The following is a 17,470-nucleotide window of genomic DNA, read 5'->3' as shown; positions in this document are numbered from 1 at the left end:
AATCACGCGAATATTATAATTTATCAGTAAACAATAATGAATTCAATTTTCCCTCTATTATTTCCCTATTATTATTTTATTGGCCAATCAAGACTCGATTAGCAGAGTCCGTACAACTGAGCAGCAGATGGCAGCAGATCAGATATGTATTTTAGCTGTAGATGGTACAGCTCAACGGTAAATAAAAATAGGTTTTTAATTTTATATAATATGACATTTTATGACAAGTCAGAGTTTTTCTTTACAAGTACAACTGAATGGTGATAAACTTTTTAGTTTTATATAATATTGTTCATCAGGCAAAAGTTTTATTTTCAAGTAACCTAACCTAACACCGAATCAGACACAATATTTATTTTTATGTGACATACAGTAAATAATTCGATAATAATAAATGATTTTAAGGTACTGAGAAAGAGAGAATAAAATATAAAAGAAGTTCAGACTGTGTGTATACTTTGTTTCGACGAACATTAAAAGTCCCGGCAAGGTGTGCTATGTGGTAGGAATACAACAGTTCCCGCATGTGTATTAAAAATATGTGATATGCAACTGCTATAAGATAAATAGATCAACTCAATTTATTTGGAAGATCTGAGTAATTGCTCAAGATGTCCGTTAACGACACGAATGACGTGATTATGATAGACGATAACGAATATCAAGGTTAGTTTAGTATAAATGCGATAAATGTAAATGTAATTTTTTATCTAGTTTGTTCTTTTTTATTATAATATTTAATACCACAGTTTTTATTTTCATCTTCAAAATTGCACGCCGTATTCTCTTATAAATCTTCTCTTGAAATTTCAGTCACAGAGAACGACGAAATAGCTGCCATCGATTACGAGCTACAACAAATAGAGACTGAATTGCAGAAACTCCAGGATCGTAAGAAGATATTGACTCAGCGCAAGGAGAAATTGCGTGACGACGTCCTCTTAAAGAAAAGTTTCTCCTTGTCCAAGAAAGATTGGAGCAATGAAGACTTCGGTTGGTCCGTGGAGCTCAAAAAGTCTTTGAAGGACATCTTTAAAATAGAGAAATGGCGAGAATTACAATTATCTACAATAAACGCAATTATGTCGAAGGAGGATGTCATACTAATTATGCCGACGGGCGGTGGCAAGAGCTTATGTTACCAGTTGCCAGCCGTAATCAGTAAGGGCATAACCATAGTGGTCTCGCCACTGGTGTCCTTGATGGAGGATCAGTTGCACGGATTACGCAGGCTCAACGTGAAGGCTACGATGCTGTGCGCGAAGGCCGACAAAGAGAACGTTAAGATGACCATGAATGCCCTCGTCGACAAGAAATCCGGTCTTAAGCTGATTTACGTGACGCCAGAGTACATGGCGAAATCGAATCGTTTCATGAGCAAGCTGCAAAAGGCGTACGAGCTGGGGAACCTGGAACGCTTCGCCATCGACGAGGTTCACTGTTGCAGCCAGTGGGGTCACGATTTCCGGCCGGACTACAAGTTCCTGGGCGTGCTGAAGTCCATGTTTCCGGGCATACCGATCCTAGGACTCACCGCCACGGCTCCGGCCAAGATAATCGTGGACGTGCAGAAGATGCTGGACATGAGCGGTTGCCTGGTCCTACGCGCCTCTTTCAACAGGCCGAACTTGTATTACGAGGTGCGCCGCAAGCCGGCGGACAAGGAAACGTGCCTCGCGATGATAGAGAACCTGCTGAAGAACAGATTCAACGGCAAATCTGGCATAATCTACACGACCACGATCAAGGACGCCGAGCAGCTGGCTACAGATCTGAGAGAGAAAGGCATCAAGGTCGGATGCTATCACGCGATGCTCGAGGCGGACTACAGATCAGAGGTCTACTCCAAGTGGATATCAGGGAAATATCAGGCGGTGGTGGCGACCATTGCCTTTGGACTGGGCATCGACAAGCCAGATGTGCGATTCGTGATACACCACTGCGTCTCGAAGTCGATGGAGAACTTTTACCAGGAGAGCGGCCGTGCGGGCCGAGATGGCAAGAAATCGGTGTGCCTCGTGCTCTACAGATTGCAAGATGTGTTCAAACTGAGCACCATGGTGTTCCAAGACAAGGTCGGACTGCAAAACCTGTACAAAGGATTAGCGTACTGCCTGGATCGGACATCCTGCAGGCGAAGCTTGATAGCGACTCACTTCGAGGAAACGTGGAACGAAAGCGACTGCGTCGAGATGTGCGACCACTGCAGGAAGCCCAATGTCAAAAAGGAAAACAACATAGCGCAATATTGCAGACAGTTGTATCAGATCATGACCAGAGCCGTGCAAAACGAGACTCGGTTGACCGCGCTGAAACTAGTTGACGCCTGGTACGGTAAAGGTGCTACGTCGTTGCGGGTGTCCAACGTGCCCGTGCCGAAATTTTCGCGGGAAACCGCGGAGGCTATTGTAGGACATTTGCTGGTGAACGGTTACCTGCAGGAAGACTTCCATTTCTCCGCGTATTCTACGATATCGTATCTCAAACGTGGACCCAAGTCGGGACTAGCTCTCGACAATGATCACAAGATACTCTTCAACTACGAGTTACACTAAATGCTTGACATAATTGACGACGTGATAATACACGGAAGTTTTTATAATTTATTTATATTACAAGAGACGGTAGTGCTTCGCACGAAGCGTACACGCGAAACGTGTGTGTAATACAATTAATAATACAATTGTTTATTATTTGAATTTTTTTCTGTTTTAGTCTACATTTTCAAATGTTCATAGTCAAAATATTAAATATTAATGTATCTACGACGCTCACTTTATTGATATCAAAAATTAGTTATCAATATTATATGATAAGTAAGACGAATTAAATCGCTTGCTGTGATACAATTTCTGTGATCGGAAAAGATTATTACTTTGCGTGTAGAGACATTATGTCATCGGTCTTCCGTACGAACTTCCCGAACAAATTATGTAATCGTGACTCGAAATACTCTCACGATTACTTTAATTTGCAGATCGGCCGGGATGAGGATAATTCCGCGCGGGTGACATATCGGAAAAGCCGAGGTAAAAAGAAGAAGAAGCACAACGCGACGTGCCGCGTGTCACCATTAAGATGCGAACGTGAAACGACGGATAATCGATAAAAACGGCCTACGAAGTGTGCGACAAGAGCGGCGAAATGTCGGCGGGTCGGGTAGTAGGAGAGGCGAGTAGGTAGCTCGCGATATCAGATGGGAATATTGATCTAGGATAAGAAGAGGCACCCTCCACTCGTCGCGTAAGCACACGTCGATAATACGAACGCGCGTTCTCATCGTTGCGTGATCGGACACGTGTTACGTCGGAGATACAAAGTCCGGAGAGGATGGATCCGTTCAAGATCGTGATACGCGTGTGCAGATTTTAACGCTCCAGATTCCGTCAGCAGTAAAACGTACTTGCGCGACGACGATCGACGGCCGCGGCGACGGCGACGGCGCACCAGCCAGTGACGCGCGAGCGTTATCAGCGATTCAGCGAGAGGAACGTCTGATCATCAATGATTCCGCTTCCGCGAGTCGCGGAGCAACGGTGCTGCGAGGAGAACGGTGTCGAGAGTCGTCCGGACGAGGCCAGCTAACTCTCGAGTCGGTCATCGTTCGTTCCACCCTGGGCGAGGAATGACGAGGAGTTGGACGGCGCGACGGGGTTCGACTTCGCGGCCGCGTTATCGCGGAATCCGGAACCCGACGTGACGGGACATCGCCGTGCCGCGACACGGATACGCGTTATCGACGCTCTGTATGTAACGAGGCTAATTGAGACGATAACGCGCCGTCGCACGCGTATCTGCCACGCGGAAGGACGCAAATCGCATCACCCGTGGGACTCGACGAGTACGCGAGTCCATCTCGTGACCCCCATAGTGTTCCCGCCCGATTATGCTTGCCCGCCGTCCTGAACCGTCCGCCGGTTGGCTCGACTCGCTACGTGGATCGCGCGGATCGGACTCGAGCGTGAACGGGGACAGTCCAGGTCGAGGTCGGGGCTCTCGGAGAGGCGGAGAGATCGCGACGCGTTTTGACGGATCATAAACAGCTGGGCATCTGCGTCAACAAGCGCTCAGACTTGTCAGCCTAAAAGAATGATTTAAGAGCGGGCCGCGGGCGCTTATCTTCCTCCTTCCGCGTCGGCTGTATTAACGTCGTTATGCTTCACCGTGGAAACAATGCATCATTAATAATCTAGACGAGATCTCGACCACAATGCCGCTGCCGAACATTCTGAGGAAAGCGAGCAGCTACATCCTCGGCGATTGCGGCCAGGACAATCGACGCGTCATTTATCAGGACGGCGAGGCACTGTTTTGCAAGAACAACGTCTGCGTGCACCCACCGACGCTGATGCGGCAGCACGCCGACGTGGTACATCATCCCGGATACATGACTATCACGTGCAAGCTGAACAAGAACTCGAATCTACCGACCCTGCATCTGAGCTGGATACCCAACAGCACGTTGCGCAAACACCCCACCGCGTTGGAGAATCTGAGCCCCAGGAACGTGACGACGCGCCGGGACGACGATTCGACATCCCCGCGTTCTCGGATATCCAAGACGGCGGCCTGCACGGACGCGCGGCACGAGCTCGAGAACGAGAACGAGAACGACACCGAGAACGACAACGGGAACGGGAAACTGGACGTGTGCCTGGAGGCGAAGGAACCCGTTAATTGCGGAGACTGCGAACGCGTCTGTTCCGGTTCCGGCTACAGTTACGATTTCCTGCGCCGTCGAGATCCGGGTGCGTCTGGTAATCACGGCAGCGGCGGCGAGAATGCCGAGACAGAAAATCGTCCGGATTCGACGGGGTCAAGGAACGAGAGAAATGGAGAGCCGAAGGAACGGAATCTCAACGACGGTGATGCAAGAAGCATCGACGAGGAACCGCGCTTCGCATTCCGCGATGACGTGAGCGTCAAGAGTCGCAGCTTGTCGTTGACTTCGTCCTGCAGTCTGTCAATTTCGATGCCTACGGACAGTACGTAAAAAAATGATGATTTGATAACTATAAACAATGTAACTTACAATGAAATTTAATATACATAAAATTCGATAATTAAGAGTTTAATAAATAACAATTACTGTAATCCAACGTTAATAATTATTTAATAACTTATTTTGAAATTAGAATTCCGAAATTAAATGCTTTCTTCTTACAGCCGAAGAGATGCCGACGTGGATGAGGTCGCCGGAACTCCTAGCACTGCAGCACAACCTCGCATTCCCGGAGAGCGCGACCGCGTCGCCCGTGACGTTGCGCAGAGCGCATCGATGCCGCAGATTCTCGGTGGACCTCAGCGAGATGCGGTCCTTGAGACTGTTCTTCGCCGATCCCGCCTGCACTTCCGGCCAGTTAGTGGTGGCGAGTCGCGAGAGCCAGTACAAGATTCTGCATTTTCATCACGGCGGCTTGGACCGGCTAGCCGCCACGCTGCATCAGTGGCATCAACTGCTTTATCCACGCCTAAGCGCCGATACGGAGGAAACTCTGCCGTACAGGTCGGGCTTGCAATAAAAATATCAATGTACCGAAACGTACTTACGTGTTTACGTGTTAAGTAACAATCTATGAACACTCGCAGGCACTTCATGGTGTGCAGACCGGAGGTGAGTCGGGACGAGTTGCATCCAGAGGAAGGCCAAGTGCCGATGATCACGTCGCTAGCCTGGAAGGACTTGTTGAACGAGCGGGGCCAGGTGGAGGACGACCTCGCTCTCCGCAAGGGAATATTCTTCGGCGGTTTGGAACCGGCGCTGCGAAAAATCGTCTGGCCTTTCTTGCTGCACTGCTACTCTTATCAGAGCATGTACGAGGACAGAGAGCAGATCGACGCGATCAGACGACAGGAGTACGAGGAGATACAGAAGCGAAGATTGAGCATGAACCCGGAACAGGCCGAACGATTCTGGCGTAATGTCGTGTGTATAGTGGAGAAGGACGTTGTCCGTACGGACAGAGGTAATCCGTACTACGCCGGTGAGGGTAATCCCAACATCGAAGTGATGAAGTGAGTTATTTCGACACGCTAATAAGAAATCTTAAGTTCTTGCGACTATTCTTGCGTTTTTTAATTTTAATTTTTAATTTTCGTCTTTTTTTTAGTTTTTAATTTTCGTGTTATTGCGTGATTAATTAATTAAATTAATTCCTCGCTTCATTCTCCTTCGTAGGAATATCTTACTCAATTATGCGGTGTACAACTGCCGTTTGGGTTACACCCAAGGAATGTCCGATCTCTTAGCTCCGTTACTAGCCGAACTTAACTCTGAAATTGAGGCCTTCTGGTGTTTCGCGGGTCTGATGCAGAGATCAGTGGCCGTGTGCACACCTACCGACACGGATATGGACCGAAACCTGTGCTACCTTCGGGAGCTGGTGAGAATAATGGTACCCGATTTTTACGCGCATCTTCAAAAACACACGGATGCCTTAGAGCTCTTATTTTGTCATCGATGGATACTTTTGTGAGTGCAACTTACATAGCAAATGCGCTTAAAGCCGCGCTGCTTCTCAAGCTCAACGCCATCATCATCGTTTCCACCTTCTTACAGATGCCTGAAGAGAGAGTTTCCCACGGAGATAGCACTGGTCATGTGGGAAGCCTGCTGGGTCAATTACTTAACGGATCATTTCCACTTGTTCCTCTGCCTCGCTATAATATGCGTCTACGCGGACGACGTGATCGCCCAGGACCTCCGTACGGACGAGATGCTGTTGCACTTCAGCTCACTAGCCATGTACATGGATGGAAACGTCATACTCAGAAAGGCACGGGGCCTACTGCACCACTTCCGGCAGCTCGTGCGCCTACCGTGTACGTTGGCCGGGCTGTGCCGACAATGCGGCCCGGGAATGTGGGACAGCACGCACGATCCGGTGATAGAGTGCGTGGGTCACGAGGATACGCATTGTCCCTATTTAAATAATTACGAGTAACTCTCTAATTTGCAAGAGGAAGGCGAGTATTATCAGTATTATTTAACGTGTTAACCAAATGGCAAGTCCTCGCTCTCTCTCTCTCTACACGGATCTCTCCGCACATCAGACTTTGCATTCGGTAGCATAAGTTTTCTACAGCCACTTACGGGATATAGTGTATCGAGTTTGGCTAACTACGCGCTCTCTCTCTCTCTCTCTTTCTCTCTCTCTCTCTGAATTAATAAGAAAGAAGCAAACAGGCTCAATTGTCGCGTAGGCGACGGTACGACGTGCGTCTTTGTTCTTGTACAAGTTGCTCGAGCGTTCTCTCCGATCGAAAAAGGCAGACGTGAAATAGAGATGCAGCGCACTATACGTTATGTATATATATCATTGATTTCAGTCCAAGATGCTGGAAAGCACGAATACACATATCTCGGGAATCGAATCTCCAAAGTTCACGCTACTGTCAGTACTGAAGTAAGATTAAGGGACTTTAGCAAGGTTGTACGAGTACAGATTCGCGATACAATAGATATCCGCAGTATTTGTGACGTTAAAGACTGAGGAATACGAAAGAGGATAACACTAGTACAAGCGTATCCGGCTGCCTCTCAGTCGGAGTTAAGGAGATATCCGTCGTGTATCGTCTTTTACAATCTAGAGCGAGTTCGTCCGCGCAGAGAACCAAAACGAGAAATCAAATCGTATAAATACCAAATGGCTATTTATTATATAGACCTCCGTACCTCCCGAGTTGGCGCGGGGTATGGATCAACGGCGTATCATGTACGTTCACTCCGAAGTGTTCACTTACGTTCACATACACACAACACACACACACATACACAATATACATATGACGCGTCGTCGTGTACCGGTATTTTTCGCATACGTAAGAATAGCGAGTCAAGCATTTTTTCACCTAAACACAGCTTCGAACACGATGCGATTCTCACCTCGCGTCTCTATTATCGATATGTCAAACGTAATTTTTTACTAATCACACGATTGCACGCGTACCACTCATCATTACTTTGTCGTTCACTTGAGAAACAACTGAGAAATTATCGAGTAATTAAAACGAGTAATTTTAACTTGTAACTTCTTTATCCTTTTTATATAATTATGGCCCATGGGAATATATATTTAAGGGTGAAGCCACTTATCCGAGATCTCACGATGATACCGTGCCTATATGCAACAGGGGCGATTGTAAACATTGTATTCCGCACTGAACCATTTAATCGGGGGACATAAAGTTTTATCGAAAATCGCTTTTATCGCTTTTATCGTGCTATCTTGTGTCGTTGGAATCTTGAAGAGAAATCTATCTGTGTTAAGATCTGTCTCATGCGGGTCTAAAGTACGAAATAAATATAAGAACGTAGAGAACATTTATGTACATATTACCGGTGCGAATAAAAACGACAGAGACTTGTATAATCAACTATTTATTATTCATCCATTTCAATCATCTTTGGAAAATAGATGTATATGTGTGTGTATAATATATATATAGGTATATATCTCCTCCGCAACATTCTTCATTATACGCTACACTCGCACAGGTACACAAGTATGACGGACATGCTGCGAATATTTTTTTGGCAGTTTTACATATATATCTTTTAGAAAAATACGATATCTCGCAAAGAATGTAACGTAAATTTTACTATTGCTACTACCATCACTTCCGCTAACGTCACTTTATTATATCAAATATGAAGAACGACTTTTTAGACTGTATAAAAAAATACGAATACTAGGACGAGAGAATTGTGTTCGAATTTTCTTGGAACAACGGAATCGCGTAACGAATGCGCTCTCTGCGTCACGGAACGATCCTGCAAAAGTGAGATACACATAGAAAGACGAACAACACTTTTCTACAGACACTGTGTTAATCTCTACATTAATCTTATCCGCTATTTGAGTTGTACACGCCGACTTGTGCCGAAGTATTGTCGGTTCGCCATAGATACATGTGGACAGTGCCACAAATGACGATCATCTTAAACTAGTATCCTAAAAGAGCCTTACGCAGCCCTCACGGATCATCAATCAGCCGCGTTTTCATCAGCTCGACTCTTCTTTATCACTTTAATCGCTTTCGTTTCACTTTAATTCAATTCAGTCGCTTCATCTGTTCAATGCACAGCTATCATCTCTCAATCTAATTCTGCAACATTTATATTTCTATTTTATACAATGTATCAATAGAGATATGCAATCAACTTTCATAGTTATTTATCTGTATTCCTCTTAAAACCGGAGCTTGCGACAAAGCAGAACCGGAGCTTCTTCTCTTTTTTTTTTATTCTGTACGGTGCAAGGAAGTCTCACTTTGTTATTGATCGATCCAGAAAGAGTTGAGGTGAATTTGTACGAAATTGACCGATACCAGGATCATACAAGCTATCGCCCAGACCACGACGAAGATCAACCAACACCTGCCCGAGAAGGGGCTTGCGAATTTGTTGACGACGCCGAGGCCAATAACTTTGTTCGTTTTTTGCCTGGCGTAGTAGACCAGAAACGTGGGTATCAAATACTGAATACCCGCACCGGCGTACGAGCCCGTGATGCCGACCAGTATCGATAGATCTTTGGTGCTCATCGCGATAAGATACGGCGGTATCACCGCCAAAAACGGGAAGACGAGTTTCCAGAGACACAAATTATACGACGCGTCCTCGTTTAGAAAGAGCGACTCCAAGTTGTTTCGCAGTGTGATCGCGATGATGGGGAAACTAGTACTTAGAGTGAACACCGGGAAGAGCGCTAAGAAGTATTCCAGAAGAAGCATAAAGATATTGTTACTCTTGGAACAATCGCCTGAGCCACGTGGCCCAAAGTCCAGGGTGTAAAGATCGTCCAAGTGCTCGAAGGCGAAGGCGCCCGTCAGAGCCAACAGTAGATAGAAGAAAGCAATGAGCATGTAATCGAGAGCCAGGAATCGGTTCAGCATGGATTTGTTCGCTATTGGTGACACCAGAGCCGGTAACGAGTGATGACACATGAAGGAATAGACGCAGGCGCCGAAAAGACCAGGAATTCCTGAAATAATAGACGATGTTATTTCGCTGTTACACGTCTAGTACATCATAAATGAACAAATTATCAAAATTTACCAGCTAAACTCGCGGTAGGCGGATCGCCCCGCGGGCCGTACAGGAAGAGATTCTTCAGGGCATACACGATCATTATGGTGAACGCGAGCCACCGCATCCCCGAGGTCAAAAGCTGAAGGTACTTGGTCTTTTGCACGTTAAAGAACACGAACGGTCCTAATGATAGCACGAACAGTGTCTGAAAGCAAAAACAACTTTGCTCTGATCATTCATGTTACACAACAGGTTCGTCGTGTGGCTTTGTGTACTTTTAATTTTTATTTAGCAGCGAATAAGGATATTCATTAAAGGTGACGCACCAGAAATATCCTGTATGCGTCCAACCGATTCAACGTGGGGCCATCCCAGCAGAATTCAGTATCCAGTATGGTATCATTGCACGTGAAATTTTTCGGCACGTAGGTACAAGCGACGTCCGCCAACGACTTTGCCACTGCTGCGCCGTAGATGCTTAAATCCCCGTAAAGATACACAGCAAAACACAGATAGAATAGAGTGGTGCCAAATCTATTGAAGAAGATAGAAGCCATCTGACCCATCTCTATCTTATCGCGAATGACGTAATATCTGTAGGTCATATCTGAGCGCTCTGGACTGGCTATGAGTGGTGCTACCAGCGGAGTATCTTCCGAATCTGAATTGGATGGACCAGACTCGCCCATCGTCTGCAAGACCTGAAAAAGCGAAAATTGACCTAATTTTCTCTTTTAACACAGACAAAACATCTTAGCCGTTATCATTATTTTCCATCTTAAAATATTTGTAAAATATTCGAAAGCCAATAAACTAGTCAAGCTAGTTTAAGAATGCTTACGCGCTTCCGATGCTGGATATGCCTCCAGGTGACTATAGCGTTGGCACTTGCCATTGCCTCTATGACAAACGTGACTGTGATGAAGCTGCGCAGAGAAAATGCAATGAGACGATCTAACGAGTTTGCCGTCCATGAATGTGTTGAGTCTACAAAAGAGAACCTTTGTACGTACCTGATAAAGGCCAGCACTAGGATGACGCTCAATCCGAGCGCCCATCCTGCACGGCTGAACACCGCGGGTAGGGTCAGGGCGCCCGTGCCGACGATGAGATTGAAGATGTACACGAGCCCGACCTACGGCACACGGATGCATCGCTGGGTGAACGATCAGGCTCTTGTTTACAAAGTAGGGGTTACGTACGGCCGCGCCATATGCCAACGCGACGACAATTCTTTCTTTCCTCTTACCCAGGTCGGGTACTGATCGCCGACATCCTGCTCGTACATCTCGGCTCGAGTCGGCGTTGAACGCGCGTGGAACGAGCTCGGGCGTGGATGCTGCGTGTCCTGCGGTCGCCGTGCATACGGGCGTCACTGCCAGTCACAGATGACGATGGTCACCGACCTACCGTCTCGTAATTTTCCGTCGGCGGTGACGCGACGTTATCGGACACCCCGTGCGCGCGAAAAGGAAGAAAAACCCGCGCGAGAAGGGGAGCGCGACGGCACTCTCGCCCCGCGGGTCCTGCGGTGCTGTCCTGATCAAAGGTCGTCAAGTTCAGCGCGGACGTACCGTCGACTTCTCGCTGCGTGGCAGACACGGCCCGACCGACCGATCGTCGGTGATCCTGCGACGGAGGAACGACAGAGAGGCATTGTTACTGACGCGGCCAGTGACGTCGCTCGAATGACACGCTTGATTTCTCCCGATATTTTCGCCTGAATGATCAGCACTCGTCGATCAGTCGATCGTACTTCGACCGCTGGATTTTCGCGATTTTTAGTGGACGTCAAGAAACCAGTGCCGTGCTGCCATCTAAATCTGAAGTCGCGTGCGAACGTCACTTTACTGTCTTGTCATTCGAAATTATCTATAAACATGCGCACGCTATTACGCACAGTAGATATACATAATTGGATATAAATTTTAATTTGCGGAAATATATAATACAATTTCTCATTTTCGTAAAAAACTATTGAAGATTAGTTAGACAAATTTTGATAGAAAAATGTAATCCATATTACATATCCTAAAAATACTTGGTACCCGGTTTCGTTTTAACACGAGAGAAAATTTATAGCAAATGAGGGGGAGCGTGACTATAAGGGCCTCCTCCCACAATCTCTTTACTTATTTACCCGATTTCTAAAGAATTTAAGCTATATATAATGTTAATATAAAAATATGCAAGCCAGCGCTGTTTTTCACCTTTGATGTTAATTTCGTATTTCCTTAAAAAAAATGGGTTTTTATATCTTATTTATTTTATAATTATTTTGTAGATATAAACATATTTGACAGAGATATTACAAGAAGCATAATTAATTGAAAATAACATTTATTTCATTGAAGAATTATAAACTTAAAAATCTTAAAGTAACTGCATCGCATTTCTATAGACAATGCCATTTGAATCGCCACAAAAGCTATATTATAATATATATAAAAAAAAAGAAGTTAATAAACATAATGAAGACGAAGAGGTGATGGTTGTACAATTACATGCGCGTTATTGCTCATAAAGGGACGAGAGGGTGAAAAATGCATTGGATCAGGGAGAGCCACGAGAGGATGCGGCGGATGATTGCGATTACAAAGAGAAATACAACAGCCATAGAGACAATAATGTTTTTCAGACTTTTATTTTATAATCCCATAAGTCTAAAGTAGTCTTTAAGATGTGTACGTGAATGGTCTTGCGTAATACAATGGGAATAAATTATAATACTTTGGCTACGCTTGCGGGGTCGAAACCGTGGTGTCTTTCGTTTTGTTTACCATTTTGTTGAGCGAGCGTTCGTAGGACTTTTTAATCTGGATCAGCGGTCCACCCCATCGTGTGAAAAAAGAAGAAAGAAAGAAGACACGACAAAAAAAAGGAAGGCCATCTTTTCCCTCAACGATAGGCAAATGGTAATAAAAAAATAAACACGTAAGAAGTCGGAGGCTCATCTCTCTCTGCGTGGAGTAGCGTACAATGTATATTCAGCATTGACGTAAGCGTCCCTTACAAATACCGCACACTGATCGGAATGCATTAATCGACATTGATTGCCATTACTTTGACGTTCGGACTCCACCGTCTCTTTCCGCGGGAAGGATACGATTTTTCTGTTCTTTCCCGACGATTTTCTTCCCCGCGACAGAAACCTCGGAGTTCCACCCTCGCGAACGTTTCTTGCTCGAATCCACGAATTGTAGGGGAATGGCAATCGAAGCGTCACGCGTTACAACGGGAGCGACGAGTCTGACGGGGAGAGGAAGCGGTTCCGCACGCATCGAGAGAAGGGATGTCTCGCGAGAAATACCCGAGCTCTAAGTGCTACCGCAAGTTATCCGAATATATATTTATATATATGATACAAAGGACATTCGACAAGGTAGAAAAAGGCGTTTGAGAAATCCAAGGTGGGGGGGGGGGTCACACGTTCATACAAGTGTCGTTAAATCGAATCGATGAGAAGAACGATGAGAAATGATCACGCTTTAAACGAGCAAGAACGAACCGCCGTTATTATTTTTTTTGGGTTGCCGCCGAGACCGAGGAACAATCGCGGAAAGAGGGCGATATACCGTGAGCTCCTCTCTCTCTCTCCCTCTCCTATATCGTTTAATCGAACACGCTTAAAAAACACGCGTATCTTAAACACATACAGCGCAGCGAAGTAAATCGTTGGCTAATGGTCGGCTTATTGTCGTCGATATACCAGTTGCCAACATACCAAGTACAGATCGATGTTTTCAACACGCTGTGATAACGTCCAATGCGCGCTCGGAATCTGCTTGAATATACTTCCATTTATAATGCCATTCAATGTTTAAACGTATAATAAAAAATTATTTAGCATGTTGGTAGGTAATTGACGTATATCGACTTCAATAAGCGTAGATTATTCAACGATTCATTTCACCCCACTATATATTCGAATTGAAAGAAGCTACCTTCGCCCCGGAGGAACCAAAGGGCAATTGTCGCGGAAGTTGATGTTACGTCCGCCTGCGAAACGAGACAGAAGGCCTTCTCTCTCTCTCTCTCTCTCTTTATTTCTCTCTCTCTATCTCTCGAAGTCTCAGGGATCGGGGAGTGATGATAATATACGATCGAGAGCGCGCTTAGAAGCACTTCCTGTGGACGATGGAGGGCCCAGACTCGTCGTATTCCTGCTTCGAGATCCACATCTGCTGGAAGGTGGACAGCGACGCGAGGATCGATCCACCGATCCATACGGAGTATTTCCTCTCAGGCGGAGCAATGATCTTGATCTTCATGGTTGACGGGGCTAAGGCAGTGATCTCCTTCTGCATCCTGTCGGCGATACCCGGGTACATGGTGGTGCCACCGGACAGGACAGTGTTGGCATACAGATCCTTACGAATGTCGACGTCGCATTTCATGATCGAGTTGTACGTGGTCTCGTGGATGCCGCACGCTTCCATACCCAAGAACGAGGGCTGGAAGAGAGCCTCGGGGCAACGGAATCGCTCGTTGCCGATGGTGATGACCTGGCCGTCGGGGAGCTCGTAGCTCTTCTCCAGGCTGGAGGAGGAGGCCGCCGTGGCCATCTCCTGCTCGAAATCGAGCGCGACGTAGCAGAGCTTCTCCTTGATGTCACGGACGATCTCACGCTCGGCCGTGGTTGTGAAGGAGTATCCCCTCTCGGTGAGAATCTTCATAAGGTAGTCCGTCAGGTCGCGACCGGCCAAGTCCAAACGCAGAATGGCGTGCGGCAGGGCATATCCCTCGTAGATCGGTACGGTGTGGGAAACGCCGTCACCAGAGTCCAGCACGATACCGGTGGTACGACCGGACGCGTACAGCGACAGCACAGCCTGGATCGCGACGTACATCGCTGGGGTGTTGAACGTCTCGAACATGATCTGAGTCATCTTTTCGCGATTGGCCTTTGGATTCAACGGAGCCTCGGTGAGAAGAACCGGGTGTTCCTCGGGAGCGACTCGCAGCTCGTTGTAGAATGTGTGATGCCAGATCTTCTCCATGTCGTCCCAGTTGGTGACGATACCGTGCTCGATCGGGTATTTCAGCGTCAGGATACCTCTCTTGGACTGGGCCTCGTCGCCGACGTAGGAATCCTTCTGTCCCATGCCAACCATGACACCCTGGTGGCGCGGCCTGCCGACAATTGACGGGAAGACGGCGCGGGGAGCGTCATCTCCGGCGAAACCGGCCTTGCACATACCGGATCCATTGTCGACTACGAGCGCGGCAACCTCCTCGTCGCACATGTTTGCTCTCTTGATTTAACTGCGAAGAAAAAAATGGCAATTAGTGTCGCACTCTTGATAAAAAAGATATCATTAATGGCCAACAGGGCAGTGAGATTGATCAATTTCTTCGGAGCCATTATATTTTCCAGCAATTCCATTAAACGTCAAAGAAATTTATGGTATTGAGAAAGAATTTGGGCAGATATTAAAGAGTACAATAGCTCGTTATTATAAATTTCGATACCATCATCTAGAGAACTCGTTCATCAAAATAACGGACGTATCAATAAATACCCCATTAGCCGGTGACCGGTGCTCGCTTTCGAAACAAATTCAAGATGGCGTCGGGAGACACGTAACGAGCACGCGTGCAAGGATTAAGCCGCGAGTGAATCATAAGACTTGCGATAATTTTCGAGGTCCGAATGGAATATTCGCATATTTAGCGATAAAATATCGGCCGACTCGACCACGATACTCGAAGCAGACGCGAGACCTGCGTTATCGTTAATTATCGGAACCGCACCCTACCTTGCCCCGCCCCGCCCTGTCGCGACCGATGACGGGCGGGGAACGGTCGTATCTCGACTCGGGCGCGACTTCTCGGGATTCCGCAACGAAGATTACGCGAATTTAACGCCCGTTTTGCGTCGCGGGATACAACGGTATCGATACCTATCCCCCAAGTTCTCGACTCGCGTTCTCTCGCGAGAGGTTACGGCGATCTATCGCTAGATCCGCGAGGAAACGATCTCACAAAACGAAGCACTCGGGTGCTCGTTACGTGCACCACCCAGCACACCCACCACTTTGCCGCTCGCACACTCTATCGACGTATCGACATTACAACCGCGCACTTGTTTCTTTTTTCTCTCTCTCGCGCTTCACTTCTTCGCGATTTCTCTGGAATCCGATCTCTCTAGAAATCAGTCGCGGGAAAGCCGAGCTAGAGAACGTTATCACTTGTCGTCGAGGGGCGGCAACTTACGTTTCGAGTAAAAAAAGGAAGTTATGTACAAGTTCCAAAGCAGCGACACTGCCGGCACAGCCAACCCGATCCAACACCGAACACAGAGTGTACCCGACGATCGGCTCGCGGTGTATTATATGAACAGACGCGTTGTTCCTCGTAACCCCACCGCTCGGCCGCTCGGCCAATAAGGGCGGGACACCCTCGACCAATCCCGGCTTTCTTTACCATATATGGAAGTACTCTGACACGGAGGGGTTTTCCGCTCTCCCCCCCGTCACCCGTCGCAGCCTTCCTCCTCCCGTACCCCGTTCCCGCGTACGACACGGCGCGACGACGATGAGCCGGTCGAGTCCCACGACACCCGGTGCGTGTGAATGCATCCGCTAAATTGGCCGTCGAACCTCAGGCGGGTCCGTCTCGCCGATCGAATCGATTATAAGATCGCGCGAACCACCTTCGCGAGAGTCAATGTCTGCCGACGCCTCGGAATCTCGTCTTCGGATCGACTCCAATTCCGTTCGCGGCACCGCGAGATTCGGCCTGGGATGGAATTCTCAGCGATTCGATATACCTCCTCCAGGCATCTCAATCTCGCGGCCAAATCGAGCTCGAGGGATCTGCACGATTTAACGCTGTATTCACGCTGCAATTCAGGGGAGAGCGGCCGCGCGCGCGACCGCGTCTCGCGTCGTAGGTTAGTTACGAGCCGCCGCGGCATCGCCGTTGCTATTAATAAAACGAACGGCGGCGTGCGTCTCTCGCAACCACCTGTCTCGACGCCTCTGCGGCTCGCACGTCCGCGACCACTTGACGTCGGCAACCTGTCGACCATCCTGTCACGGGCCGGACACGTTCGCGCCGCTCGGATGCGCCCTTTTTCCCAAATCCGACAGAGACGATCAGTAGCACCGTGCTCGTTACACTCGTGGAGCAACGCCCTTGCCATGGCGGCCGTAATCCGCGTATCGGCGAGAAAGCCGTACGATCGGTCGGCGGTCTCGCGTGAACGCGCTTGTCGGGAGAAAACGCAACGACGCGACCGGTACACGCGGTTCTCTTCCTTTCTTTCCCACTTACCTCTTAACTTGATGATCACAGCAAACGCCGTTCGAGATCGATCCTCGATCGGAGATACAAACGGGAATACTACTTAATCTCGACCAACGGCCAAACGTAGCGAGCACCGTGCAAACTCTGCGAGCGAGATCGTGGCCGAACAGCCAAGGAAGCCGGTAT

At 47.6% G+C, this 17,470-nt stretch overlaps 4 protein-coding genes across 6 annotated transcripts; 2 read left to right on the top strand and 2 right to left on the bottom strand.

Annotated features, from left to right (window-relative positions):
• The first annotated feature begins 94 nt into the window (after positions 1 to 94).
• Positions 95 to 2,846, top strand: LOC105278429 (ATP-dependent DNA helicase Q1). Its single transcript, XM_011337516.2, has 3 exons — positions 95 to 177; positions 406 to 666; positions 814 to 2,846. The coding sequence occupies exons 2-3, from the start codon at positions 612 to 614 to the stop codon at positions 2,553 to 2,555; spliced, it is 1,797 nt and encodes a 598-aa protein (XP_011335818.1). The 5' UTR covers positions 95 to 177; positions 406 to 611; the 3' UTR covers positions 2,556 to 2,846.
• LOC105278428 (TBC1 domain family member 16) lies at positions 2,604 to 8,369 on the top strand. Its single transcript, XM_011337513.3, has 6 exons — positions 2,604 to 3,746; positions 4,194 to 4,985; positions 5,167 to 5,506; positions 5,590 to 6,015; positions 6,179 to 6,472; positions 6,560 to 8,369. The coding sequence occupies exons 2-6, from the start codon at positions 4,211 to 4,213 to the stop codon at positions 6,942 to 6,944; spliced, it is 2,220 nt and encodes a 739-aa protein (XP_011335815.1). The 5' UTR covers positions 2,604 to 3,746; positions 4,194 to 4,210; the 3' UTR covers positions 6,945 to 8,369.
• LOC105278427 (transmembrane protein 104 homolog) lies at positions 8,367 to 12,075 on the bottom strand. 2 transcript variants are annotated; one of them, XM_011337511.3, is made up of 6 exons: positions 11,283 to 12,075; positions 11,047 to 11,189; positions 10,875 to 10,959; positions 10,360 to 10,734; positions 10,061 to 10,238; positions 8,367 to 9,986 (listed from the first exon to the last, which is right to left on the bottom strand). In XM_011337511.3, exons 3-6 carry the CDS (start codon positions 10,926 to 10,928, stop codon positions 9,277 to 9,279), a joined length of 1,317 nt encoding a protein of 438 aa, XP_011335813.1. In that variant the 5' UTR covers positions 10,929 to 10,959; positions 11,047 to 11,189; positions 11,283 to 12,075; the 3' UTR covers positions 8,367 to 9,276. The 2 variants fall into 2 exon arrangements, with proteins under 2 accessions (XP_011335813.1, XP_011335812.1); XM_011337510.3 differs by having other exon boundaries at positions 11,047 to 11,168; positions 11,283 to 11,321.
• Positions 12,076 to 12,360: 285 nt separating this feature from the next.
• LOC105278430 (actin-5C) lies at positions 12,361 to 17,470 on the bottom strand. 2 transcript variants are annotated; one of them, XM_011337517.3, is made up of 2 exons: positions 17,312 to 17,470; positions 12,361 to 15,298 (listed from the first exon to the last, which is right to left on the bottom strand). In XM_011337517.3, the coding sequence occupies exon 2, from the start codon at positions 15,277 to 15,279 to the stop codon at positions 14,149 to 14,151; it is 1,131 nt and encodes a 376-aa protein (XP_011335819.1). In that variant the 5' UTR covers positions 15,280 to 15,298; positions 17,312 to 17,470; the 3' UTR covers positions 12,361 to 14,148. The 2 variants fall into 2 exon arrangements, with proteins under 2 accessions (XP_011335819.1, XP_011335820.1); XM_011337518.3 differs by lacking the exon at positions 17,312 to 17,470 and adding an exon at positions 16,250 to 16,382.

The sequence above is a fragment of the Ooceraea biroi genome, chromosome 10 (assembly GCF_003672135.1).
Source record: "Ooceraea biroi isolate clonal line C1 chromosome 10, Obir_v5.4, whole genome shotgun sequence".
NCBI classification, from domain to species: domain Eukaryota; kingdom Metazoa; phylum Arthropoda; class Insecta; order Hymenoptera; family Formicidae; genus Ooceraea; species Ooceraea biroi.
Note: the sequence above shows the minus strand (reverse complement) of the source record. Positions and strands in the feature narration are given on the sequence as shown.